At 43.0% G+C, this 27,874-nt stretch overlaps 1 protein-coding gene across 9 annotated transcripts; it reads right to left on the bottom strand.

The window, feature by feature from the left end:
* Window positions 1-27,626, bottom strand: SUMF1 (sulfatase modifying factor 1). Of its 9 annotated transcripts, none has more exons than XR_001558006.2 (12): window positions 25,833-26,057; window positions 23,427-23,600; window positions 21,570-21,644; window positions 15,780-15,836; window positions 12,033-12,115; window positions 10,477-10,599; window positions 9,686-9,800; window positions 8,649-8,762; window positions 7,404-7,531; window positions 7,156-7,326; window positions 4,052-4,111; window positions 969-1,019 (listed from the first exon to the last, which is right to left on the bottom strand). XR_001558006.2 is itself a non-coding variant. In XM_015875321.2 (10 exons), the coding sequence occupies exons 2-10, from the start codon at window positions 23,598-23,600 to the stop codon at window positions 909-911; spliced, it is 912 nt and encodes a 303-aa protein (XP_015730807.1). In that variant the 5' UTR covers window positions 26,292-27,626; the 3' UTR covers window positions 1-908. The 9 variants fall into 9 exon arrangements, 4 of the variants coding, with proteins under 4 accessions (XP_015730807.1, XP_015730804.1, XP_015730805.1 ...); XR_001558008.2 differs by adding an exon at window positions 8,188-8,351 and having other exon boundaries at window positions 7,156-7,531; window positions 25,833-26,056; XR_001558007.2 differs by adding an exon at window positions 8,188-8,351 and having other exon boundaries at window positions 7,156-7,544; window positions 25,833-26,056.
* Window positions 27,627-27,874: the final 248 nt, after the last annotated feature.

Below are 27,874 nucleotides of genomic sequence, written 5' to 3' on the forward strand. Positions count from 1 at the left end.
TCTCAGTCCACCACCCTTCTCCTTGCTACCATTCTTTTAAGCAAGGAGAGGTTGTTTTATTTGGTGCTTGTTTTGTACAGGGGAACAGACAACAGTTTCTTAATTTACCTCATTAGACCTTAGGGCCCATAGTTCCATTTGCCATATTTTGACTGAATGAATTCTATTCTAGCCATCATTCATTCGCCTCAGTTTCTTATGCTACATTTACAGTTCTGAAAGTAAGGCTACAACCCAGCCAAGAGAAATACAAAGCAAGTTGTCAGTGTTTTTCCATGAATGAAGTCTTCAGCATAAAGAAATCCCGATATTTTATTCAAATACACACATTTCTAATCTTAGTGATGATTATCCCCCCCAGTAGCAGAATGCACTTCTTCCATAAAGAGGTGTAAGCATTGCACCCCAAAAAGCTGGATTTGATTTTCACTGCAATTGGAATGTAATACACCAGCTGCACTAACTGTCCCTGTGTCATCTTTGTCTCCTTTCTAAACATGTCTCCTACAAGGTTATGGAAGCAGTAACTGCTTCAGGTTTCTTTTAGAGCTATCCAGGAGTCTGTGAATCCTTATTGGATCTGAGCGTGGAAACTCAAACATCATTAAAGAACTTTTCCAAAGGATCTACTAAATCAAGTTACCATTTGAAAAAACAGTCTGCATGTTTCTGCTCAGGTTTGTGCTTGTGTAAGTCCAGCTACTCTCACTGAAGGCAGTACCTCTAAGAAGCTTGGTCACAATGAAAGTCCAGGCCTCAAACATAGGCATACAGGGCTACAAGCAGCGTTGGTGAGTGCTGGAGTTCTCCTGCCCAACAGGAACCTTAAGCACAAGATCTTCCATTCTCTCTCATATCAGCAGGTGACACTGCATGCATCTTCCCTGAGTGCAGTGCAGCCCATCTGGTCACTGTGGGTCTGGCCAAGCATCTGCTGCACAGCGAAAGCCCAGATTTGAAGCAGAGCTATCAGGGGTGTTTTGGCTGCGGGCTGCACAACGATACCTGTAGCAATAAGACTAGAGAGAAAGAGGGACAAAGATCACTTCAGAACCGGTCTCATCTCGTGTTACTTCAGGCAAAAGCTTGTTAAGAGTGATAGAGCAAATCATTTCAAACACAATTGGGAAGGCCATGAACTGATGCAGGTCATTGTCACTGCGATAGAAGGAAGGTAAGTATCAACATAATGAGAGCAATCACAACAAATACAAAAATAGTTTGAATGGCCAGATCTCTGCTAGCATCAGAGGGCACTAATAACACATCCTGCTCCAACAAAAGCATAAGTGACCACCATCAACTTCCCCAGTATGGTTAGGACTTAAAGGATATTTGTAATTGAAATATAATCTGGACCAGCAGCTATAAAATGTGTTTAAAATGAAACCACTGAGGAAGTGATTCAATTGCATTGCATTGATCCCACTGAATAAGGTGAGGCCAGCAGTCTTTATAGTGAGATGCACACACTGGGCTGTGAGGTGCTTTGTACATTGCCTGGCTGGGCAGACTTGGTCACGTGTCTGCACATTAATTTCATTACGCTCCTTGGGGAAAAAAATAAATGCTATTCAGTGATATTTATTGTTAATTATCTGCCGTTAATCGTGGCGATTTCCAAACCCCACAAAACCACCAGGTTCAATGCTCAGCTATGTTAGGTTAGGCTGCTCAGAAGCAGTTGCTCACTGCAGCAAGGAAGGACAGTGGTGCTGTTACCAGAAGGGCTGGGGTGGCTGTACAGCTACGGGACATCCCAGCATAATCCACCCAAGCTGTGCCCCACTAAAACACACGTGGTTCAGGGTTTTCATTGTCAGCCCTCCCTGCTGGCCAAGCCTCCAACAGGCAGCGCCATCTCCTTAAGGCTGGGTCAGCAGCACACGGTCAGGCTCTGAACCACGTTTCTGGAGCAGCCAAGTTAATAAAACAAAGTGCTGCCTCACTCTGCTGGGGAGGGAAGGAAGGGCTGGCAGTTCGTTGTTGGGGATTTCCCCCCTTTAAATCCAAATCCTTTGAGGAATTTGGGCTCAGCTACTGAGCGACTGCCTCAGTACAGCTCTGAGGGCAGTGACACCATGACAGCAGGCAGACAGCACTGCACCATGCTGCCCTGCAGAGGCAGCAAGCCCACCATGTTCCTCCATGTCAGCACCAAGTTCTCTCCATCTAAGGAGATGATCAAAACCCCATTCTTCTCTAGCTCAGATACTGACACTGAGCAGCCTAAGCAGGAAGGGACAATGCTGCTCCAACCTCGTGCTGGAGAGGTCCAGCCCTCAACTTCAGCAGCAAACTATTAGGATTTGGAAGCTGAAAGGTGCATGCTGGAACCTTTGTCAGCTTTAAGAGGTAGAACAGCAAGCAGTCTAAGTAGATTTTCAGGCAACCAATAAGAAGTCCTTGTTCTAATAGCACTTGGATTTTTGTCTTGATACTCAGCCTAGTTTTATCACCTACAAAATACACCAGGACAGACCAGAATCTTCACAAGCCTTTAAAATGGGTCACATTATTCATCACCAAAGATGAGTCTATTTAAGTGTTAATTTAATCAAAACCACTAATTAACTTCTGACATTGATTTCACCTAAGAAGGAAATCGGTGTAGAAAATAGGATCTCACTGTATAAATATTTAATTTAATTATGAGGATGGTTTCCCAGCTTCAGACTTTGAAAAGGAAAAAGGAACAGAACAGCTTTAGTGACAATGAGAAATACTTGAGTGTTTTCTGCAGTGCAAAGTGAACAGTTTAATACATGATTCATGTTCATGAAAGAAGCTTTGTGGATCCTATTCTGTGTTTCCCACTCTCAGTTAAACCAAAACACCACAGTAGTTATTCCTCTGTGGCTGTACCCGGATTTCCAGTCAGCCATCAAGCCAAAAGAGCTGCCCCTCTCCAAACACTTGGTATTGTTCATGGGTCAGGAGTCATTCCTTAAGAACATCCAACAGTTGAGGAAGTACAGTTACCCATACTGAAAAGTGGTATTTTTATTTTAACCCTGACAAACTGGAATGAATCCCTGCTGATTTCTACAGAAGATCGTTTGCTTATAGCAAATAGGTATTTTAATTAGGATGTAATAATATTTCTTACCAACTTCAGTTCTGAACTGTTCAGTAACCTCCCCAACATCAGAAAACGTTCATGAAGACACTTGGGGTAAGAGCACAGCTTGGCAATCACATCGGTAATTTATCCTTTGGAGGCTCTTAAAATTTTTAAATTCTTAAAAACACACTTATACAGTGCTGTGTGCCAACCCAACTCCTTTCCAAGCCGACCAATCTGAACACAGCTAATTCAACAGTTCTCAACTGGAAAATAAGGTCAGGGCTAGGAGTCCTCCAAGATCCAAAACCATCTTCTAGGAAGGAGTGGGATGAGACTGAACAGAGCGACCCCTATAGCTTATTCAGATCCCATGGTACATGAGAAGCACCAGCAGCTGCCATGTTACTGTCCCACCAAAGACACTGTGTGCATTCAGACTCAGGCTTAGAAATCTGCACTGAGTTAAAACTTGCATTGAAAGTTTGTGGTACTTTCCAGGTTGTCAGGTCAGCCCTGGTGATAAAAAGGTTTTGAGTTCCAGATGATGAAAGGTCACCTGTCTTTTACATTGAGTTTCACATTGAGCTCTGCATTATAGAAAGATAGACTTATCTAGAGCTGGAATCTCTTGAACAAGCAGTACTTTGGACGAGCTGCTTTCAGTTTCCCATGCAAGTCAGAACTTGAGGAGCTTCGGTTTTTCTGGCCAACAGTATCTATGCTTACTTCCTTTTTGCCACACAGAGACATCTGTGTCTCCTTCCAGAGGAAAACTAGCACTACCCAGTAGAACAAAAAGAAATATTCATCTAGGTTTATGCAGGATGTTTTCAGTTTTCTGATGAGGTCAAGTATCAGCCGCCCAGCAGAACCTTCAGGTTAGAGCCATAACATCGTAAATGAAGAGAATGGGAGTAGAAAGCAGAAACTGCTAACAACCCCCTGGCTAAAGGATTAATTGTGCAGCTGGCTGTTTCACAGTACCTTGTGGCACATGTATGATCCACCCTTCTTCACTCGGTCAGTCCCGGACGAGGGCCCTTTCTGTGGAGGAGAGGACACCGTTAGCACTCACAGGGACAGCAATTGCCAATCATAGCGTGAAGGGTAAGAAGTTGTGAGAGCAGGGAGATGGAGCACAGCATCCATAGGTGCTCTGAGTACACAAACCTTCAGTGTGCCCAAGCCAAAAAGCTTTAAAAGCAGTTAATATTCTGTAGTTTTTTACTTTTCTTAAGATCACATATTTTCACCTACCAGCCTGCAGTATCAGTGAAATAAGACTCTCATCAGTCCCACCACAGTGAGTCAAATAAACATTTCTTTGGAGCATCTGTGACCAGACAGATATGAAGGGCTGTAATCTCCAACATTTGGTGCTTACTGCCTTCTCAGTCCAAAGAGCAGACTGAAGCACAAGTGACTGTGCTGCAAGACATTCTGTAACAGCTCCCATTGCTGTGTGCTACATCTGTTATTATGCAGCTTTGTGACAGCTAAAAAGGTCTGCAGAAAGCACCGTGTTTATGAGCAACAATTCTGCAATTGCGTGTCCATTTGCAGAGTAATGTAGGTGATTTACTTCAAATGCTTATGAAATTGGCTCTAGATTAGCTTTAACAAAGTTATTTCACTATTCCTCCTCAATTCCAACTCTAAATAATGGCCCACTACTTCAAGGAGACACTGGGCTCCCATGATAACACTTCTGCTAGCTCTGTTGAATGTTTATTGAGCAGGTGAGCAATTCTCCCCCATGGTTCCTTGTAGCTGTGAAGCAGTTACAACTGCACCCATCTACTGCTTACACTCATCTACTGCTTAACATTAGAGACTGCTGCCATCCTCCATGTTCGCACTGTTGACATCAAGCATTCCTATAAGCTTTTTAGTGTCCATGTGCACTGTGAATCTATTTTCAGGAGGAAGCCACAAGAATATGTCCTATAAAAGCAACAAGATCAAGAAAATCTGTTTTGTTAGAAAAGCAGCAAGGCAAACCTAGAATATAGCACAGTCATCTAACTGCCTCTCAGTTAATTTGCATGACTTTTTTTTTTTCTGTCTACATTACACTGATGTGCAATCAAAACATTTCCTTATCACAGGCTTCAAAGAGCCATTCACTTGAGGCACAAGCTGACACAGCCTTCACTGGACAGTAGGATGTGTAAAATTTGACATCGTTTATACAAAACCTTATCAAGAAAGGAGAAAAAGAAGAATATAGGAAGAAAAAAGCCTGTACTTTCTGCTAAGGCCATTACATATAACCAACAAATGCAGGTTGCAAGAAAGATATTAACTCAGTTTTTAGCAGTTAGGAGAAAATAATGCTGCAGAGCATGGATATGATGTAAGACAAACCATAGAAAGGTACCATAATAAGTTAAAACAAAATAAGATGTGCCAATTATTGTTCTTCTCATGCCCAACAGGCAGCCCACACATCCAGGACGTATCATGAGGGTGCTGTGCTTGCATGCAAGGCATGAAGGACATGCCTTGACCAACAGAATGCAGCTATTGCAGCAAATATTTCCTTCATGTTGAGGATTTACCACACCGGAACGTCAGAGGTCTCACACTTACTGTAAAGGCTTATAGGAAATTCGACAGAAAGAGAACTGGCCTACTCCTACATTTAACATCCTACAAATATCCAAGGAAAAGCACATCCACACACTGTCTGCTGGTTTCCAAGCCTGGCTGCTCCCCTTGGGCAGGTTTCCTCTTTTTCAACATCTCTGGATGCTGCTTTCCCAGAAAGTGCATATAGGTAACATTGTTCCCCACTCTAAGTCATTAGTGGGCACAATCAACTCAGGCAACCTGTTAATCTCATTTCAGGGAAGCCAGGGTACACCCAGCCATGAGAAAACTGACCTAAAAAAGCCAGGAGAACAAGCCAGAACACAATGGAGCTGTTGAACAGGATTTCCCATTACAGAACGAAACTCAAATACGAAGCTTTGGTCTTTGCTGTGAGCTCTGAAGTGACTCTTAAACTAAGAGGTGTGCTATTTGAGGGTCAAAAGGAGGGCTGATGTCCAGACACATAGCTCTAACTGCTGGAGCACATTGTGATGGGGCAGCAAACTGAAGAAGCATGAAAACTAAAGAAAATGGTCACAGCCCAAGCTCTTTCTGTTAGTTACAAATAACTTATGATACTCAATTTTGGCCTGGCAGAAGATATTTGATAACAAAGAAATTAAGTTGAACTCCCCTCCCCCAGCTTCTGAAGCAAGATCACAGCACTGATATGCTTTACCACTGCAAAAACCTCATACAGTGTTCTCCAGTAACCTCCGTTACTGTGAAACAGTATCCTCTGGGTAGATAATGCTCCCAAACTGCTCAAGGTGAACAGTTGGCCACAAAACTGAGGAAGTTCTGTGAAAAGCAGCCAGTGATTGTCTTTTACTCCACAACGCAGCTCAGCTCCTCTACAAAGGCTCTGTGCATCACCGTGCTCCCTAGCAGCCATTTGGATGACCTGGAAACAGCATATTAGATGGACCAAACGTGTTAAGAAACTTTCACTAAGCTCTGACCCTCTTGAAGGAATCCACCTTCCGGGCAAAAAGAACATACTCCATATATGGGTTACATTGAACTGTACTCTGGAGAGACTTGGAAGATTGGCACTGATAGTTAACAGTGCTAATAATTTCTAATGTCTCAGAAGGTTCTGCAGCCTGGCTATTCTGGGACATGTCTTCACATTATGAGATTCGGTTTCCTTTTCCATTTCATCAGGAGAACTGTTCAGAACTCACACTGGAGGGGTCCTGCCTCAGACACCATATCCTGACAACTTGTTTACAACTGAAAAACCTAAAAAACAAAATTGTTAACACCCAATGGTTAAATACTTTCCTTTTGAGTTTAATAGAGAGCAAAATTCTTGAGTCAGATATAACACTTGTTTCTCACCATCACCTTCATTTAATGCAAAAGTACTACTGCACCAATATTATAAACACAGCAGGAAGAGACAAGTGGCCAAAACTGAAGTGGCTGTTAAAGTGAGCAACAGATGAACAGGCCCAGGGATAACTGCAATGTGCTGCAAACTACCAGACCTGCATTCTTTCCCAGGGACACGGATGCTGTTTGTCTCTGAAAGAGTAGGGACGGGTACAGGGTCCTTCTTGCTCCGCTGAGGTAGTGCATGTCCATAGTCATACTTTGGTGCCAGGCACAGAGAGGGGAAAAGCAGAAGCTTTCCTGGCACAAATCACAGCTGCCACAGTCTGCAACAAAAATCTCAGTGCTACTTATTTGCTTCCTCTTACCCTGAGTTCGTAAGTTGCACTGAATCAATACTCACCTACTCTGACACAGAAGTTTGCTAACTTTCTTCTTCACTTTCATCCACATCTGCACTCTGCTAACTATTCAAGGCTTCTTCTTGAATCTTCGTTTGCTTTCAGCTATTTCTAAGCTATTGAAGACTGCCTGCAAACAGAAGCTAGAGAATAGCCCGCCCAAATTTTAAACACCAAGCAAGGAAAAAGCTACAGTCAAAGCAGTTCAGTCACTGGGGGAGATGTATGTAAATGCACCATCTGATCCACAGCTTAAACTACCAAAAGAACCTGTGGCGCCCTCCTGGGATACAAGTAACCTAGAATCAACCAATGTGCTTGGTATGTTAAGAGGTCTCCATCAGTGCACTGAAACTGCTAGAACAGATCTTGTGCAATTAGACCCAAGAGTGGGTCTCATGCTGGCAACATCGTCCTGAATTAACAGCAGAATGTCAAGCTCTGCAATGTACTGACCAAAGTTTAACATGTTCCTCAAGCTGCTTACAGCTACTGACTTCCCACAGAGGGCTGTGATTATGCCCAGCATACCAGACAAAGACAATATGTACAAGACCACAGCATGGGGATACTCAAATCTGGCAGGAAACAGATAGCTTCTGCCCAGAGAGGCTTAACTGGTTTTCTCATTAGAGATAACCGTATTTGAACAAAAAAAGTACTGTGAGAGTGGAGCAGTTCACTTCTCAGATTTAGTCACCCTAGATAAATGAGAGAGGATATGTAACATTAGAGCTTGAATCTGCTGAGAGATATGGTACAACAAACCCCAAATATAAAGCTTACCCTGCTGGGCCTCTCTTCCACTGGCTGCCATAAAGATAACCAAAGATTAACCCCTTTAAAGCCCAGAAGGCTATTTCTCTCCATAAACATCAGCTTTGTTACATGCTCAGCATTAAGTGATCTAGTAGAATCCATTAAAATAATCCAGGATGGTTTGTTCTCACCTGGAAAAAAAATAAATAGCTCTGCTTGTACCAAAATGCCCCCGCTCCCATTTATTCCATTGCATTGGCAAATTCTTTGCTTGTTTCACTTGATGTCAGTTTGGAAGCATTCAACTCCTAACCAATGGCAGAGGCCAAGTAAATAAATGAAACTGCAATACTGCACTGCTGTTTTAGCGCTGACGACTTGTGGTGCAATACACAAAGAGGAGCAAAGAAGAGTAGGTTTCTAATCAGCAACCAAACCCGAGTAGCAGGAGGGAGCTGGGCCCTCATGTGTGCCAGTAATATACTTACAGGGTTGTGAGCTTCATCTGCTGAATGATGAACAGCCCACCAGTCAGATGTCCACTCCCAGGCATTTCCCACAATGTTGTACAAGCCATAACCATTGGGAGGAAACGCAGTGACCTATACAAGACAAATAACGGCCAGTTCTTTAAACCATTCTACATGGAATCAGGTTTTTAAACCTGAAAACCAGTTTTCTGAAGGCACGTTGATTTCTGCCAAGAATTCCACCTTTACATCTCAAAAACAGACAAACCAGCAGCACAGAACTGTAACACATTCGCTTACTCCACCTCAGTGAAACAGAACTGAAGAACAAACAGTTATGATCCGCAGTGTTCTCAGCACTATTTACATTACAGCACCTGGCATATCCTCATCAATTTTGCTGACTGATCCTCTGAAGAGGAGCATCATCTGACAAACAAACACAGAACCGCACATGGCATCAGCATTCCAAACTGTGCGCTCATTCTCACAACTTCTAGATTCCCTCTCCCCAGCTAGGAGAAGCAAGAATGGCTGTCAGCTCATACACACAGATTTCTTCACTGATTAAACTTTTAAACTGCCACTTAATTCCATTCCTATCTTGGAAAAAAAAAAACAAAAAAACAACCCACCCTATTGTTTGCTCTGATGGACAGGCTCCAAAAAAGGAAGCTGCATTTCTTTTACAGTACAATTTCTGTAGCTTGGGGACACCTACCAAAAAAATGAGAGCTAAGAAATGGTGAGGCCAAAAGTAGAGGCATGAGAGAACTTCAGCATCTGACTTAGAAGTGGTTGGAAATGGGGAAAAGAGGTCAGCTTGAGAAGGACTAGAAGTTAAAATGGAGGTAATCTTTACTTCTCAATTAAGCTTTTAAAACGTATCCCTTGGTAATACTCAGGCCTGCAGTGAAACATATTGGAACTTGAAAATCTGAAGGTGAAAGTAAAGAAATGGAAAACATCCACCGTTCATTATGTTAAACACGAACTTCAATTTTAGGAAGAGTAAGTTAATTTCCATATGGTAATTCACTTGGAGACACGCTTACCGGTGCAGTTCCTTTGTATCCATCTTCTGCGGTGTTGTTAGTAGGGAACACTCCCTGCCAGATGTTAGCATAATGCTGACCTTTTGGCTGAAGCTTGTTGCCCCACGGGAAAAGTCTATTAAAAGACACAAAAACAGTTGTCAAACTTTTGTTTTATTCTTTTTAATAAAATACCTTATCCACCCTTTTACATACCACCTTACCCTGGGGGAAGCTGCTTGTATTCCAGTTCCATTTGTACCAATATCTTTAAAGCATGAAGTCTTTAAAGAATAACAAGGCTTCTACAAGGGCAGTTTGTATCTGGAGGAGGGAAAGGCAGCCCTTGCTAGCACTGCCCTGCGCAGCACGTAGTTCAGAACATAGAACTGTTGTTCACTTGATCTCCCCCTTCTCCCCAAGCCCACGATCACCTAAAAGGTAGCCACTGATCCTAAGGTTATGAAGCAACACACATAATTACTTCTCAAGCTCTTTCACAACTCTTGCAGCCTTGACACTAAACCTTTTTTGCTTTATCTCCCATCTCCTGCAATAACAGCAACCCTCAGCCTTGGCTTTGTATCACATCTCCTCCTCCTGGGCTCTTTGCGTTCACTTTTTGTTACACATCTTAGGTGGTATAAAGCAATATGTTCAGAATAAGCCTGCATTATATTTACCATAGAGGCATCCACTATACAAAAGAAACATGGAGGGAAAGATAAAAACCTCTCAGCTTTAAAACCTCTCAACTTCTTTTCTAGTAACCATCAGTTTTAAACAAGATAAGAGACATCAGTGGCAGGTACCTTCTCTCAAGGCCCCCTCGACAGCTGTACTCCCACTCAGCCTCAGTTGGTAATCGTTTCCCTGCCCATGTGCAAAATGCTACAGCATCATTCCAGGACACATGAAGAACAGGATGGTCCATCCTGGAAAGTAAAACAAACAGGACAAGGCCATCAACAGAAGCAGGAGGTTTCATAGCAATGCAAAACAGGCACTCCCCAAAATTCTGAAGAGATGGCCACAGAACACTGAGAAAGTTGACAGCTCTGGTGTTTCAGTTAGAACTGGACAAGTTACTAAATTACTTCCACAGAAAATAAGCTGTTTAAAGAAAAGCAGAGCTACTGGTAGGTGCTGGATGGGTAATGCAACCATCAGACAGAATGAAGAACATGCTTTGATGTACAGCTCTACAGCAGCATGTCTGGTGTAGCTTGCACTCTCTCATGTCAGAAACCTGGTGCACTGAAGAGCCAGCAAGGAGCTGCTGAGTCGCTGCCTTCTGGGAAATGCTCAGAATCCCAAGGGAAGACACCAAAGGTAATTGAAGACTGCAGCAGGACCCATTTCTCAGCTTGCTTAATAGTATCTTAACAAGTAACTAAGATTTGATAGGTAAATACACATTGCAGTTTAATGGCAAATCGGGCCTGCTGTTCAATTCCTTGTACACTCCTCTCTTTGCTGCAGGTTCTTTATTTGCTTTCAGTAGTGGGGTTTTTGAGAGACAGCAACACGATCTTTTGCAGCACCCAATCCAGGAAACAGTCACCTGCAGAAGTTTAACAGATAAGTATTTTTCTCTGTGTGCTTCAGGCAACCCACAGTTCACAGAAAGGCTCCCATCTTTCCCTTGGTTTGTTTCCAGGATTGCACTTGGAACCCTATGCTCTCTTTCCAGAATGAATGCCCAGTTATTCTTGTCACAAGGATCAATCCATCCAAGCCTCTGACAGACCAATAGGGTTTGAGAGCTGAGGACACTGATCAAGAGGAACTCCTATTCACTTCTCTTTTCTGCCTTGTTTTAACAAGTCTGTCTACATCTATGGAAGCAGGATACTGCTTTCATACAGAAGTTCACTAGCAGTTGCACCAGCCTAAATTTGTACTATACTTCTGCAAGGCAAGATTTGCATGGCATTTTTCCAGCTGTTATGTGCTGACTGTGACCTCAATTTCTCAATCTCCCCCTAACAATGCCTCCTGATATTATCTCTATTTTTGCCTCAGATAATTTTCATTGCCCTTGGGGAAGAGACAATGGACTTGTTACTAAGCAGTTCAGCTATCAGATGATGTTACACTAACCTAACCCTGTCCTTAGGGGACTCAAAACCATGCCAACATCCACTAGATCTAGGCTAGCGAGTCTGGCTATTTCCAGTAGCAGCTGTGAAACTTCAACTAGTTAAGCAGTTAGTGTCAATTTCTTTGTCATTTGCCTAGTGAGAGAAGGAATTTAAAAGGTCAAAAATGAGGACACTGACACCTAAGTAAGCGTCCAAGTCAGGTAACACATTTACAGGCATATTTACAGCAAGCAGCAACAACTGAATGGCCACTTACACCTTACCTGCTGAGGATGCTGGAGCCAGGACCCTCGGGTTGCCTCCAGTTGGCTCCCTTCACAGGCAACCACCAGGGAGCAGCTGCAACCTGAAAGGAGACAGAAATGGACAAGGAAGATGTCCAGAATTCCCAGCTGAAGACTATTCCGAAAGAAACAAATCCAATAACAAATGGCTGTAAAGCTTTAACTCAACACTCTGCTTGTAGCTAGTTTACGTACTACATTCCAAATCACCTCTGAGGAAGAAAAATGATCACTGGATCCACATTACAATGATGCTGGCCAAAAAATAACCAAAGGTATGGATCACACAGAGGAAATACCACCCAAACACATGTAAGAGGCAGGCACCCTGAGCACACCTCCCTGCAGTGCTGCCTCCTGGCTGTCTCTCCTACCTTCCCAGATTTTCTCACCTGCATGTCTGATCTAAGCCAGGGTTTATTCCTTGGGAAGGCACAGCCTTCAGCACAGCTCCTGAAGTGGACCAGCCTGTCCTCTCTGAAATTCTCGTGTATAATTCTTCTGAAAGGATACGTCAAATGCATCTCAAGTGGCAGCAGTTGAAAAACATCTGGAATATTACAGTTTTACTCAATCCTTTCACAATATTTTTCCCACAGTACATTCAGACCAATGAGCCTCCTGCCTGATTTTGGTCTGACACACACTGCAGAGATAAAAAACAGCTTTAGATTGAAGAGTGTACTCATCCCAATTATTTTCTCCCCGGACTCCATGTTTTAGAATAGCTAAAAATCCTGAGGACATCCTTCAGCAAGGGTCAAAACACATGTCTTGGAACACTTCTGCTTCCCAGCTAATTTAACTGAATCTGAAGTACTTGCTGTCAGCTTCCAGAAGGTGGAGACGGGAGAGATACAGAAGAGAAGCTTCATGTATTTAAAAGCAAGCTTACTGAGCAACATCGAGCTTGTGAACAGAATGCTGTGCAACAATGCAAACATCCAGTTCTGTGACCAGAAGTCTCCATTTTGGCTTTGCAATGTTAAGGAAGTATTCATGGAATACACTCACCTAAGGATTTCTCCTACTAGGTTTACTTCCAAGGTACCAAAGTAGTGACATTTCTTAAAGATCTTGTTTCTGATCTCCCCAGCATGAGGAGCAAACAAATTGGTATCAGCCACACAACTGTAGTTCAGTAACTGACAAAAATATTGACACTCATTACAATTAGAGGCTCTCATGCTTTGTTTTTGGGAGGGAGGGGGTACTAAAGTATTTCATCTCTCACTAGAAACTACAGCTTTGTTACTGAGCACTCAACCCCAAATGGGACTTTCCTTCATCTCAGATATTCAGCTCTCATAGAGCTATCCAAAGCCTCATAGTGGCCGAGCTGATGAACAGATACTACAGACAACAGTCTTAACACTAGTCTGATTTATCTAATTCTTTGTTTTGAGCTTTAGTCTGCACTTAAGAGAGGACAGGAATCTCAGGTCAGAATTTGCCAACTCTTAGAGGAAAAGAAGAGAGAGACAGTTCTATTTGCTGAAAGTTCTCCCTGAATACAAACATGAGGAGTAGGATTCCAGCCTGACAGTCACTGAGTGCAATACAACATTTCATTAATTGAACTGCTACTTTTTGGTGACTGCAAAGACCTGACCTGCAGAAGACTAATTTTAGACAACACTTTCACTGTGCAAAAGTAAAACCAGATGCTTGCGATCAGAATGGTTTATTTTAAACAGGAAAAAAAATACGCTCTGTCTGCATGACAGCACTGCGTGTGCACATCTTCTGTTTCTGGCTCTGCTTCACTGAACACCAAATGGCCGCCAGTACCTTCAGAGGACTTACAGAGTATTAGGACACTGACAAGAGTGATAGACTGCATGCAGCAGCCAATGATTAAGCGGAAACTAATTTAAGTCAGATGCTGGCAGCACTGAGCATGTGCCAGGATACTCTTTCCAAAAGAGAGTAATGTACCTGAAATTTACAGCCCTTTCAAAAACTTCTCAGAAGTCTGCAAAGCTTTTAATTGCTCTAAATCTAATTAGTGGGAAAGCTAATTAGTAACATTACAACATCACATTTCACACAGCAAAGCTCTCCCTTACCACTAATGAGCTTAGCTCCTTTCATAACGCTCCACATTCTCATGCCTTGCTCCTAAGTGTGCTCCGTGGACTGGCAGGAGACTCCCTTTGAAAAAGCAGCAGCAAACGCTGCTGAATAGATCTTGAAGAGAAACTGAATCAGAAGAGGATGTCGGCTCTATACTGATTCCCCCTTTATAGCACAGCTATCACTTGTAACAGAACTGGTTAAACAAGACTGTTCTGGTGCTGCGCTGCAGCCTTGATGCATAAGGAAGTGCAGTTCTGGTAGCAAAGTGCATTTTGGAAGCAGAAAAACTCGTTCTTGTTCTGGTCTGACCCAGAGGGAAACATGGCATTATCCAGCTCTGCTTCAGGATTAAACTTCAGGCACTCACTGTGCTGCTTATCATGGGCTCCTAGCACTGAAGAAACAAGAACATACAATAACACCATGAAGATCAATAGGTTACTCCAACCTACAAGTTTTCCACTCAAATGAAGCAATTTGCTGAATTGAAACCTACACTCCCACTATCAGCTTGCATTAAAGTTAAGAAGTTTTAAGTATTCAATTTTCTTATCAAGGTAGGCTGTGATATCCTGACTTTAACTGCTCCATTAACTGGTGACTTTCTGACAACTTCACAATTGTCTTGAAGAAAAATTCCAAAAATTACCGGATAGGGAAACATCAGCAAAGTCATTTTCATCAGCAGCATCACACCATGTTCCTGGCAGTGCAGAAACAGCAGGAACATTTCCCACATAAAACACAACCACAGCCAGCAGCCATGAAAACATCTGTATTGATCTTGGGCTAACACAGCACTGGGCACTTTGCAAGGAGCCTCCCCTCACCTCAAGCCTCACTTCAGCCCCAAATTTTACTTTCTAATCACATTTATGTATGAGAAGCACAGTACAACTTTAATTTGCAAAAGCATCCTCTTAGCTACAAAAGCAGCATGTGCATGGGCTAGAAGCAGGGACGTTAAGAAGCATCATCTCTGAGAAATACACCCAGTGTTGTGGACGTCTTTACTACTGTGAGGTAGAAGCAGTTTTTCAGTCAAGGATATCATTTTGGGTTGAGGATTTGTTTATCATCAAATATAGTTACACAAACCTGTTAACTTTTCTTCCTTTATGCCATATCCTAAACCTTGTGCAGATGATTTATCAACTACTGAGGAAAGAGGTGAACAGAAGACAGAAAATTTAACATTTTTAGTAGGGCAAGCAGTTTAAGAAATAAAAGTTTAGAGCATACTGAAAAACAGATGAGTCACTGGCATTTTCCCTTCAGAAACCACAGAAATCTTTTTAGGTTAGGCCCAAGCAACAAGCCCTATTACACCTATTATCTGTGTAGTATTGGCGTATCTTCCTTGTACCCCTCAAAACCTTCCCTTGGTTAAGATTCAGGCAGAGATGCCTCCCACTGCCTCTATGCAGCTCCCAGGCATATATTATCACAGCACCTCCTTCCCTTGCAGCAGAACCTCCTGCTGCGTGCAGGTAGCATTACCTGCACCTGCCTGCAAAGTGGGCTGTGGCTTCAATTGGATCTGCAGAGCCCTGAGATCAGTACCCAGCAGTGCCAGACATCAGCAGGCAGCAGCTATTCTGGGCTGCCACATTAGCAAGGCCCTGCTCAGGGCTGACATCCACCTACCAATGCTTTGGTTGCTTGCTGACACCTCACATCCCGCTCAGGATCACAGGGAAACCACTGGAAGGCACAAAGATTTGCAGTCAAGCTCAGAATGCACACACAACAAGGGGCAGTTTAAACAGGTGGAGCTGTGCCGTGGCTCCCACTCGACTGAAAAGCCACTTTCCAAAGACAAGGCAAAGCCCTTTGGCAGACACACACACCCTGCTCGCCTCAGCCAGTCTGTGGTGCTGCTTCTCCTTTTTATCAGCACGCTGCAAACGGCACAAGCATGACCTATTTCTATGCAGTACATCATCCCCATAGCAACAGGCTTGTGTTTAAATTGAAACAGCTGTAACTGAGTCAGGGAGACATCACAAATGTAAATAGTGAGAAAGTGAATAGGGACTCAAGGCTCAGGACAAAGAAGAGATCTTTTCCAGCTTGCACCGGTAGCTGCAGCTATCATTCATACCTGTACTTGAAAATGCTCTGCAACAGAACCAATTCTGTAATTATGTACATAACCTGAACTGAAACTTGATTGCCAAGTTCTCCACCACATTAGGAATTAAGTTCAATGAAGTAGCTTGGAGTAGTTGAGGCATCCCCCCACCCCCATGGTAACTCATCCTGGACATTACCAGCACCCATAATGTTACCATAGATCTTACACTATTTATTATATCAATTCAAATCTCCAGCTCCACAAAAAGCTGTAATTAAAGAATCTGTTCTCATTCTAGGGTTTCTAGCCACCCACATGAGCTCAGAAATGGAAGCAAAAAGGCTACTTGTACTTGTTCAATACTAAGTATTGATATTGTTTGCATCATTTTTAAGAAGTCTGAAACTGCAGCAATGCAAAAATGAAGTGAGGCACCTTCATAGAATTAAATGTATTTTAAAGCCAGTTAGTGACAAGATTTCATATTTAACTGGAAAAGAACACTCTACCTTTACAAAGAGGCATTTTCCTTCACATAAGGAAAGGTTATTGAATCTCATTCAAATAGCACAATACTTCAAAGCTGTCTCAGTTCTCCAAGAAAAATAGCCAGAATTCTTTGATACTAAAATCCAGTGAGATTGATTAAGTGCAAGTTTTGGAATCCACAGAAGCTTCTTTTGAGGAGCTGATATTCCTGGTGAGTTCCATCTTTGGAAGCTCATTTTTCAGCCAACATCTAATTTTGCACTCCAGCTGGTCACTTTTTCCAATAACCAAATGAATATAAGCCTTAAGAACGAGGTTTGCACACAGCTACACCTAAAGCCTGAGGCAAGAGCTTCACCCAGCTTTAAAGCTGAAGTTTATACCGATAAAGATAATCCAATATTACTGGTTAATTTCCTTCTTTCTTTAGTTTCAAGATCAAGTTTAAGAAAATAGAGACCGACAGTTCCACAGCTCCACCTCATCAGCTTCTTGCAGGGATTTCTGAAGCAATGAGGCCTGCAAGAAGGTGCTCACCCATCTCTTCCTTTAATTTCAGTTTCCTCTGAAAGGATTCTGAGAATGCAAGAGCCAGCTGCAGTAGAGGTGACTCAAACTACCAATCGACATGATTACCAGCTTCTGCTTCAGCAGAAGATATGCTGACATCTTAACAGTATCAGGAACTGATACCAAACCCTACCCGTTTTCCCCCACGCCACAGTGTGTTAACATAAGCTGACAAGAGGTACATTTTTCCAAGTCCATAGTGAATGCTAGGAATGCTATCCCCTCCTGCAAATGAATATTGCAAATTAATCCTGAAACGCACAATGTTTTCCTCATTTTCTAGAGATACTGCTATAAATGAGTAAATTTGTACAGAGAGACTATTGCAGAGATTCCAAACAAAATGGGATTAAAACCATCCAATACTTCTAGACTGAGAGAACTCCAATTCAATAGTGCTTGCTCAAGTCTGCCAGCAAACTGATTTCATTGCATTCTTAGATCATAAATTAAGCACTACCTGAAAATAAATGGAGAATGCAGATTTGGATGCACTTGGTCTCTTTATTGCAGAGTCCATCTGGCCTAAAGGCAAAAATTAATTTCGCTATCTTCCAGAAGCCAAGGATTAAAATGTTCCCACAACTCTTCAGTGAGCAAATTTGATGTACGCTGTGCTCCAGCCTTGGTAAGTGCTGTTCTGTTTACCTTTTTCATAGTAGCTGCACAGCAAGCAAGAACTCTTGCAATTATTTGTGAGAGCTCTTAAATCCCTTCATGGGCAAGTACACCTCACTGCTTTCTCATCTGGCAGACACGGCCTTCATGATCTTTGCCCCAGGATGCATTGAATTCCCATACAAATGGAATAATAGCACCAGCCAAGGATTTCCCCTCTCTACTTCCTCCTTAATTCAGTCATGGAGATAAGATGTCAGGCAAGTAGTCTCATCATAAAACACCAATAAACATCATCTCTAAGTTTTGAGAGGTCTTCTTTCTCCATCCACCTTCCCACACTCCTCCAAAAACAAGGAAGAAAAAGCCTTCTGACTACTCAGATGGTTGCACTCTATCTATGACGTTTACACTGAAGACCAAGTATCCAAGAAACACCATGACTTAAAACATGTAACAGATGCAGTAAATTAGCAGATGTTTTTACCTTGCAAGTCCAAAGTTTTATTCTAGTTTGTGAAGCTATTGAAACAGGCAAGCCCACGCAAGAAGTTTTGGTTTCAAAGGCCCTCCCTCTGCCTAGAAAATCCTACAAGAAGTCAGTGCCAGTTTTGTCAGCATCACCTACATCTGTGACCATGCTACATTTCTACTTTCTGCCACATTACCACAGCAAACTTAAGAGGCCATAACTAAAACCTGCATTTTCAGAAGCCTGGAACAATTCAGTTGCTGGTTGCTACACCCCTTTTTACTGCTTCCTTCAAGAGAAGGGTTAGGTCCAACCTACATTCTTCAGCAGTAGATATCTGGGAGACCTCACCTTCAGGAAACGCACACCCAAAGCTCCAACAATTGCTCTACGTGCTAAGTTGGCTTGCTTCTGCATCAGCTTTCACAGCCCCACCTCTGTGCTGCTGGAGCTGCCTGCTTCTTTTCAGGCACTACAACAAAACCATCCAGCTTAACATACGGAGAAGTCTAGGTGCCCAAACAGAGCAAAACCCCAGACAGATATCACCACAATCCCCCTCCCGTCCCCCATGCCCCCCTCCCCAACTCTGCTATTATCACAAACTGTCGGACACAAACACATTCAGTTTGATATCTTCACTTCCACCTTTTCCCAATTTTTGCCCTACTCACAAAATACACACCCATATTGCTTTTCTTCAGCTGGAGAACAGCCTCAAACCACATCTAAGCCATTAAGGCAAAGCAGTAGTAGTCATTTTCCCCACCAGTTTAGTGCAGTACAGATGACACTTAAACATTTCTAGCTTATTTCTACTCTTCATGATGATGGTTATGGTTCAAGAAGATACATTCCGTGCTTCATATTACCAGCTGACTCAAGTACACTTGGACAAAGAAGCCTTAGGCTTCTCTATTGCTGATCATAACAGCTTATTGAAGCAAACCAAATTCATGCTGCTTATACTTTTTCTAATCACATTTTAATAGTTATACTGCAGCTGCCAAATTTTAAAATATGTTCACTATTTTTTTTTTTTAAATAGAGTTAGATTCCTTTCATCTTTTTCCCTCTTCTGGTACCAGTAAAACTGAAACATTTCAGGGGCCATCTAACAAGCTAGAGGCTACAGGTACTTCTGATGGTGGTTCAGCTCCCCTTGCAGATCTCTAGGAAGGATTTGCTTCTGCAGAGCCATTAGAATCCCTGCACAGTAGCTGTAAAGCTTCTACATTTTAGTTTCTTGCCAGTTGACTATAGCAACGTTTCTTGACAGCAATGCATAGCAAACTGCCAATGCACATCTCTTAGTTTCAGTAAGAGAGGATAAGCGTTACCCTCACACAACTTGTGTTTGAGAAGCAGTCTGACTGAGTTGCATTCTAAAGTCGCATCGACATAGATGATGCTTCTATTCCCTGCAACAGAAGAATGCTTGCTTGTTCTGTCCTACAATACTGTGCTGTCACAGGCAAAAAGAAAAAAGAAAACCACCAACCTCTGTACAGTACTCTCAACATTATAGTCTCTCAAACAAAACACATCCTAGAACAACAAAAAGACAGAGCTGTGACAGGCAGAAGCCTATACAACAAAGGACTAAGTTCTCCTTTCAGCCCCACCACTGATCTGCATTCTGACACCTCTTCCATGCTAAAATAAATGCCTTCCCAAAAGTTGGATGTCACGGTATGCAGCTGGTGAGGGGACAAGCAAGTAAGAGGCAGAAAAAAAGGCATTTACTTTTTTACCTGCTCTATAACACTGTAATGTTGTGAGATAAAGTTTGCCTACAGCAACAGCATGAAGTGCCAAGCAAGGCAGGCAGTCACTGCACTCCAGAGCACTTCACCAAAATAATCAGTACAATCTTTCTCCGTGTCTGTTTCAAAGATGCTTTCTATGCCAGTAACTTGCAAAATGACCTAATAAGAAATACTGAAAAACACAGCAAAAAGGCAGCTCCTGGAAAGTTTACTTTAAACAAGTACAGAAAATGCTCATTAAAAGTAAGGCAGCCGAAAAGACCAGTGTGGGCTCAGTTCCAGTTCTCTGGCATAATGCTGGCTCTGTTAGCACTACAGGCAATACTTTAGGATCTGGCTGACACACCCAGTAAAGTGGCTCCCAACACTGTGTTTGTTTATACCAGTAGCCAGGACTGAACTTACACTGGAATTTTGTTTATTTACTTCTTTCAGCAGAACGCCTGGTTAGAGATTTCTGAATTGTGGAACTAAGGCAGGAAAAAGAATTCCTCCACACTGACAGCTGAATTTTCTCTCACGAAGCTGGAATGATTGCAGCTGTATTTATTCACCATTCAGCACCAATTGTATTTGGCGACTGAACCATCTCAGATCTCACAGTACACAAATGGTCATTTTCAATAAAAATACAATAACTATTCTCAAAACCTTTCTTTCCATGAAGGAGAAAAGCAAATCCCACATTTTTGCCATAATCATTTACAGCACAGATGAGAGGTTTCAATTAACCTCCTCCTTTCACACAAAGTAAAATTAAACTCTACCAACATACTCCCTCAATCAAGAAATTAGTTTATATAAAACTATCAACACTGATTACTCCAAATTACCATATGTATGGGAAACTGTTAATCACAGCCTGAACCTCTGATTAACCATCTGAGGGAAGTGACAGGTCAGCCACAGGAACAAAGGTGAAGGTAATTCAGCTGTGCTCCCAGAAGGGGTGGAGATGGCTCCACCTCTCCTAGCTCCCATTTAAGGGCTGACCACCACTAAGGCAGCATCTCCTTCTGGAGATTGCTCCTGCGTGGAGTTTCTACAGTGAGCTTTAACATTGGCGAGCATCTTGACCGTCAGCCTTTCCTATATAACTTCTGGCTTTCCATCTATTTCACCTCTGTATAATTACAACTGTACACCACACTATCCATTGCAAGGAAAAAAATATGTTGGTGAAAATGACTCAGTACAAAAACCCTGTTGCTCTCAGTTGTTTGTCATAACATGTACCAATTCCCTTCTTTTTTAGCTACCAAACTCAGGTGGTTTTTGTTTTGGTTTGGTTTTTTTGCCAAAATTCATTTCTCCTCCAGAAGAAAACATTGCCTTTTTGTGTAGTGGTTTGGAAAGACCATAATTTAAACATTGTTGCTATAATTGCCAATACATCTACCCCAGTGATTTCCAAGCAGGATTTTCTCTGCTGCATTACTCACTGCCTGATGGATTTCAGCCTTCACTTCTTCACTCAGCATTCCCTCAAACACAAAGGAATCGCCGAACTTCTCTGCCTATGGAAAGAACAAAAGATTTGATCATATTATTGAACAAACACTATTCTCAAGATGCCAGTCGCATTTAGAGCTTTATTCTATCAAGAATAAGGAACAGTAACTTTGAGTTGTCCTTCAAAGAATTTGTTTTGGAATGGAAAGGCAGCATTGTATCACAGGATGTCATTGTTCTTAACAGTCACTGGACAGATGGCAGCTCAAAGAGCTTCTGCAAATGTTTTTTGGGTTGTTTTCCCCCCCCCTCCCCCCCACTTCTGTTAATTAAAAATGCAGTTCCAATTGCCCCAATTGCTTTAATATGTTACAATGAATAATCTAACATTCAAGGACATATTGCTGTTTGCAACAAACAAGTCCTGTTCAAACTCAAAATCGTTACACAACCTTTTTTCATAATGAAACCAAAAACATAGAAGAAGGGCTGATTTTTTCTACAGCACTATTTCTATCTATAAGGATTCTGTCTTCCTGATGAGAACCAGCTTATCAGAAGAACTCAGTAAAATGTCTCCTTTGAGACCTGATCATTACCCATGCCTTTATTTGCCTAAGCATTTGACAGGGTTTTCTGAAAGTTGTGTAGGAACAATTAGCTGTCAGGAAAGATCAGTGCCTCATACAAAGGTAGCTTCTTTCTCTCAGGTACTTTAGCATATTCTTTCTTATTCCATTGTTCTCAGTACTCTGCATGAAACCATTATTATACTTGCTATTACATCTTCTTTTGGCAGAAGAACCTCCTACCACTCAGCTTGTTATCAAGTAGCTGCAATGAACTAGCCAGCAGATTCCTCAACAATCACATGATTTTTCAAATCTCTCCATCCCTGCTCCTTTTAAATAAGGAAAAAAAGATCTAATAATGTTGTTGTACTAGTACAAAGATGTTCTTGGACCCCAAGGTTTTAAAAAAGGGAAGTAATCCTCCTCCTATACTTGGGACCAGTGAGGTCGCACCTTGAGTATTGCATTCAGTTTTGGGCACCTCAGTACAAAAAGGACATTGAGGTGCTGGAGCAAGTCCAAAGAAGAGCAACAAAGCTTGTGAAGGGCTTGGAGAATGTGCTTTATCAGGAGAGACTGAAGGAACTGGGGCTGTTTAGTGTGGGGAAGAGAAGGTTGAAGGGGAACGTTGCTCTCTTTCAATATTATCTGAAAGGTTCTTAAAGCGAGAGCTGGCTTGGTGTCTTCTCACTGGTGACAGGTGGGAAATAGCCTCAAGTTGTACCAGGGGAGGTTTAGGTTGGATATCAGGAAAAACTTCCATACAGAAAGGGTTATTAAACACTGGAATAGGCTCCCAGGGGGGTGGCTGAGTCACTATCCCCATATGCGCTTAAAACTGTTCGGGTGCAGTGCTCGGGGACATGATTTAGCAGAGGGCTGTTAGAATTGGGGTACTATGGTTAGGTTGTGGTTTGACTTGATGATCTTGAAGGTCTTTTCCAACCTGAGCAATTCTATGATTCTAAAAAAAATCTATATAGACACCTTCAGCCATCTGTTAGTTTCACCCAGGCTGCCTCAGTTACACTGGAAAAAAAGATTTATTTTAGATATCGAGACACAAAAAGTAACAGTACTCATCTATCTTCATGTCCTTATAGATTCCTAGGCAACAAAGCAAGACAATACCATCTCTCCTACCTATATCCAAAATACTCTATCATGCAAATCCCAATACTACATTGTGATGTCCTTCAAAAAAAAAAAAGCTTTTAAATAGGGTTTTTCCCAACATAGACAACAATGAGAAGAGACTTTACTCTTCCACCTTACCTCAGTAAGGTACCCAGTAGAATTCACGAATCTCTCAAATTCCTGATTGCTGACCTCATATTGATCCATATAAAAGCTGCTAACACGGACTCTTCTTGCAGGCCACTCTCCATCTTGCTGTATTTCAGGCTCATCGGTGCCCATAGTGAACACTCCTCCTGGAATAGCAACCATCTACAGAGGAAACAGTTAACATCAAAAAGTTATGAAAATGTAAGACTGAAAGGCCTCTTATTGGTTTTATTCCCCCTCTATCTCATCTTTGGAGGTCCCTGTGCTCAGAGCAGCACCTGATGAAAACAACGCAACAAAATGACAGTCTTGACATCTCAGTCACCAACTGCTTGAAGGGAACAGTAAGACAGAACTTAAACAGAGAGCAAAAATCCCATTTGTAGCTCTTCCTACATTTAGTCTGGGCAATGCAGAACTTTTGCCCAGGATAAATGAGCAAAAACATGCTTTCCTACTGTATTAAGAGCCAAGAAGCAGTACAGAACAGAGAAATTTTTACTCATGATTAGATAAGTAGTTTTACATTTTACTGAATTCCTAGGAAGACTTGAGTCATCAGTGAAGAAACCCGAGATTACAGAACTGTCAGGCACTTTTCTGAGGGCAAGCAGAGCCTGCATGTCTGCATATCAACTTCTTATGGGACTCCATTTCACAAGAAGCACCTGCAGCATTTGATCACTAGTCACACTGCTAGCAGGCAGGCAGGCAGGCAACACCTGCAGCAGCGTGGGCCAAAGAGGAGACACCTTCACATCAATACATTTCACTCTGGATGACTGGCCTCGGGCTTCTGAAGTAAAGAGCAAAAGTAAAAAAACATTTTAACTGCCTCAATAAAACATCTTCCATCCATTTTCCAGGGAAACAAAATTTCCCTCCACCTTTCTCAGAAAGTAAATGCCCCAGAGGTCTTGTCCCCATACAGCAGGTGTTTCCCAAGACCACTCTGAAGACCACAGGTGGATCAAACTCTTTTTTTGTCCAACAGCCATTCACACAATACATAACACCCCCCTCCCCCCCCCCACCGTCCCATTCAGAAGCATTTGTTAGAATGACAAGTGACAGCTACTGCTCTGTAAAGCCTCCCCAGGTAATGTTTTGAGTGCTCGTGCTACCAGCTTGCCAAGATGTTTCCCAACTCATCAACGTGAATGCCTTAGGGAAGAACTATCCTCCTGCTTTCTTTCTCCCCCAAGCATTCCCAAGATCTTCTTCCACTTAAGTCTTACCCAGCAACACTTAAATTCACATAACTTGCAGCGGAGTTATGAGAAACACTACAAATACTTTTCCTTTGAATTAGCTACATTTAAAGCTAACTGTGTCCTCATATACACTTTTCCACTATGAAGGATCCAAGCACCTAAAGATAGTCTGTAAAAGAATCCATAAAAGGGCTTTCAGGATAAGTCTGCTTACATTTTTTAGGCCTTCGGGAATGACAACATGGAACAGAGTTCACCACTTCCTTCTAAACTCTTTCCAATGCACTGTAGCTAAAATAACTCCTTGTAGTAGTGTTCAAAGCAAGGCTGAAATCTCACCAGAGAATCACTGTCTGAAAGGACGTGAAACATTAACTCATTCTTTACAGTCTAGAATTCATCTCCAAAACCCAGAAAGACCTGACAGACAGCCCATCCAAGACTGACATCCATCACTGATTCCATAGGACTATCAGGCTCCAGCAAGGCACATTTCACAGCTCCACCTCCTGTTTGGAAACAGAACCTTCCCTTATCAGCTTCAAGATAACATCAGCATGTTTGGTGTTAACACAGGGTGCAGGGCTCAGGTGCCTGACAGCGTTCTTCAGCACATGGTGGAATGTGGCACTATACATTTCTGCAGCAATATCACACCCAGAAGGAACACTTACAATATCAATTAAGCAGTTACTGAATATCCGGCTTTGAAGTACAGATATCTAACGCCAAGGAACTAATCCTTAAGAAGCATCACAGCTGAACTACGGAAGCAGAAATCCAACAGCAGAGGCCGACAAACATCCATCACCCATTGGGCCGGGCACAGACTGTTTGCATTACGATGAGGCCCACAGCGAAACACCAACATTTGCTCGTTGCTCCCCTCGACACCCCGTTTCCCACGGCCGAACACAGCTCACTCAGCGGGGCACTGGGTGTTAATATGCCGGATATGGGGCACAGTTCGTTCTCCATAGAGCGGTGATACCCGCACGGACCGCCCGGGGAGCGGCGGAGTCACCATCCCCGGTGACGTTATAACGGTGTGGCACAGCGGGTCGCGGTTCAGGGGCTGGGTGGTGTCGGGCCGCTGACACCCTGAGAACGCGGCCCTGAGCCTCCCCCCTCCCCTCAGAGAGCGCCCTGGATCCCCCCTCAGCCGCCGCCCGCCGCTCACCGGCCCGCGCCCAGAACTCTTGTCACCGTTGGCCGCCGCCGAGTAACGCCGCGCCGCCGCCTCTCGCCCATCCCCACGGCCGCGACTACCGCTGCAGCCGCAGCTCCCGCCGGGAGCCGAGTCCTTCACGGCGCCCACGATCCCCAGCAGCAGGAACGAGAGGCGGGCGGCCGCGGGCGCAGCCATATTGGCAGGAAGACCACGTGGCAGCCGCAGTCATGTGACTATACGCCTCTTAAAGGGGCAGCGGCGCCGAGCTCCTGCTGCCCGTTAGATGTGGAGCGGCTGGGGGAGCAGCGGGGCGCAGCGCTGTGCGCCATAAACCCACAGCACTGAGATCACCACACACTGCACAGGGAACGTGTGAGCATGAGGTGGATCCTGCACCAGTTGGATGGTGACGGACCTGTCTCAGTTCTGAGCTGTCGATACCTTCTGCATCAGAGAACAGGAACTCACCTTGTTTCCTTTAGTTTTCCCCTTGGATCACTGTAGATATTGAAGATTTTGGTGCTCCAACATGAAAATCTTCACTTTGTGTGGAAACTTCTGTTCAGGACCATCAGCAAAATGCATCCTCTGCTGTGCTGAGAGAAATCCTTACTCGTCCTGTGGGATATTCATTGCATACAATTAATATCATTTTCCTTGTACAAGTGGGGACTATGCAGCAAAAAGCAGCATATAAAATAGAAGGCACACAATTGTTTGTGTGTTTGTACCTGGAAGGAATACCACCGAGCTCTATGGGCTCTATGGAATTGTATTGAGTGTTAAAATGACGGTGCTGGGAGTCTCCACAGTCATGCATTGCAGTTAGTGTCATTAGTCCCTTCTGCCCTGTGATGTGCTTAGAAAACCAGCAGAGTGCAGGAAAATAAAAGCATACAAATTCAATGATAAGATCAAGTCGCCCTCACTGCTTCGGGGTCAGAAAATGTAACCATTCCTTTAATGCAGTGACCCCAGCCCCATGCAGTAACACATCCATGAGAATGCAAAGTAATTATCACTTTCTCCTTTCAAATGTCCAAAGCAATTTAGTGAAACGGCAGCAGAATCCAGGTATCCAAATGCTGCTGCCTTCTGGAGCCCAAAGCAGTCTGCTAAGATAACCTGCCCTTATTAAAGCCGTGGGATTCTGGCTGTGTCAATCCCATCAGCTGGGACAGCTTTCTGATGTATCGTGCCCACTCGTTCTCATCGCCTGCTTTCCTAGAATTCTTTTCTGCCTTGTTTCTGCACTTCCATCAGCAAGATTTATATTCTTATGTTCTCTCTGGAGACTAAATGAAGCAGTTGCAATGACAGTTTGTTTCTGAACAGCATCCAACTCCCAGCTTCTAATCCGGAGGACTTCTGAGAACTTTCACGGGTGTCATTTACCCATCATCTTTGTGCTCCGAAGTCATTACTTCACAGGCAGCTAATCTCCTCTGCACACGGTTTAATTATTCTCTTTGCTCTCACTGATTACACCGTGCTCCAGAATTAAGACACTGGTTTCACTGTTATTTAAAATATTACAGAAATAGGACTCCTCAGCACTTAGCTGAAAAGCTGAGGCGTTGCATAGCGTTCCTCTGTCTTGCTAATGTTTTTCATCTCCTAGTGCTGCAGTGCTGGCATAGACATCTCTTACTGGAAGCTTTTGTGATCATTTATCTCATCATGGGGACAGGTCACGTGCAAATTAGCCCGTTTGATCCTTACAGTCCTGGCGGCTGCCTGAAATATCTTCTGTTCCTCTTCTTCTTCCCTGGCTGCTGCTTGTGCAGCTGAAACAACAGCAGAGGAAGAAGTATGCAAAGCAACGCAGCAGCCTGGAGTGCTCTCGGACTGAAACAGTCCAAGCAAGTCAACAATTAATTGTAGATTAGGCAGCATTAAAATAATAATAATAATTAAAAATCACACACACACAAACACAAAACCCATTTCTTGCACGGTGTTTTCTTGTGACTGAAATCACACAGGTGGTTGGGCTGAACATCTGTGTTACAGCACTTTGACATTAAGGTGCTATCTACTACTAAGTATTT

This window comes from Coturnix japonica, chromosome 12 (assembly GCF_001577835.2).
Source record: "Coturnix japonica isolate 7356 chromosome 12, Coturnix japonica 2.1, whole genome shotgun sequence".
NCBI classification, from domain to species: Eukaryota; Metazoa; Chordata; class Aves; order Galliformes; family Phasianidae; genus Coturnix; species Coturnix japonica.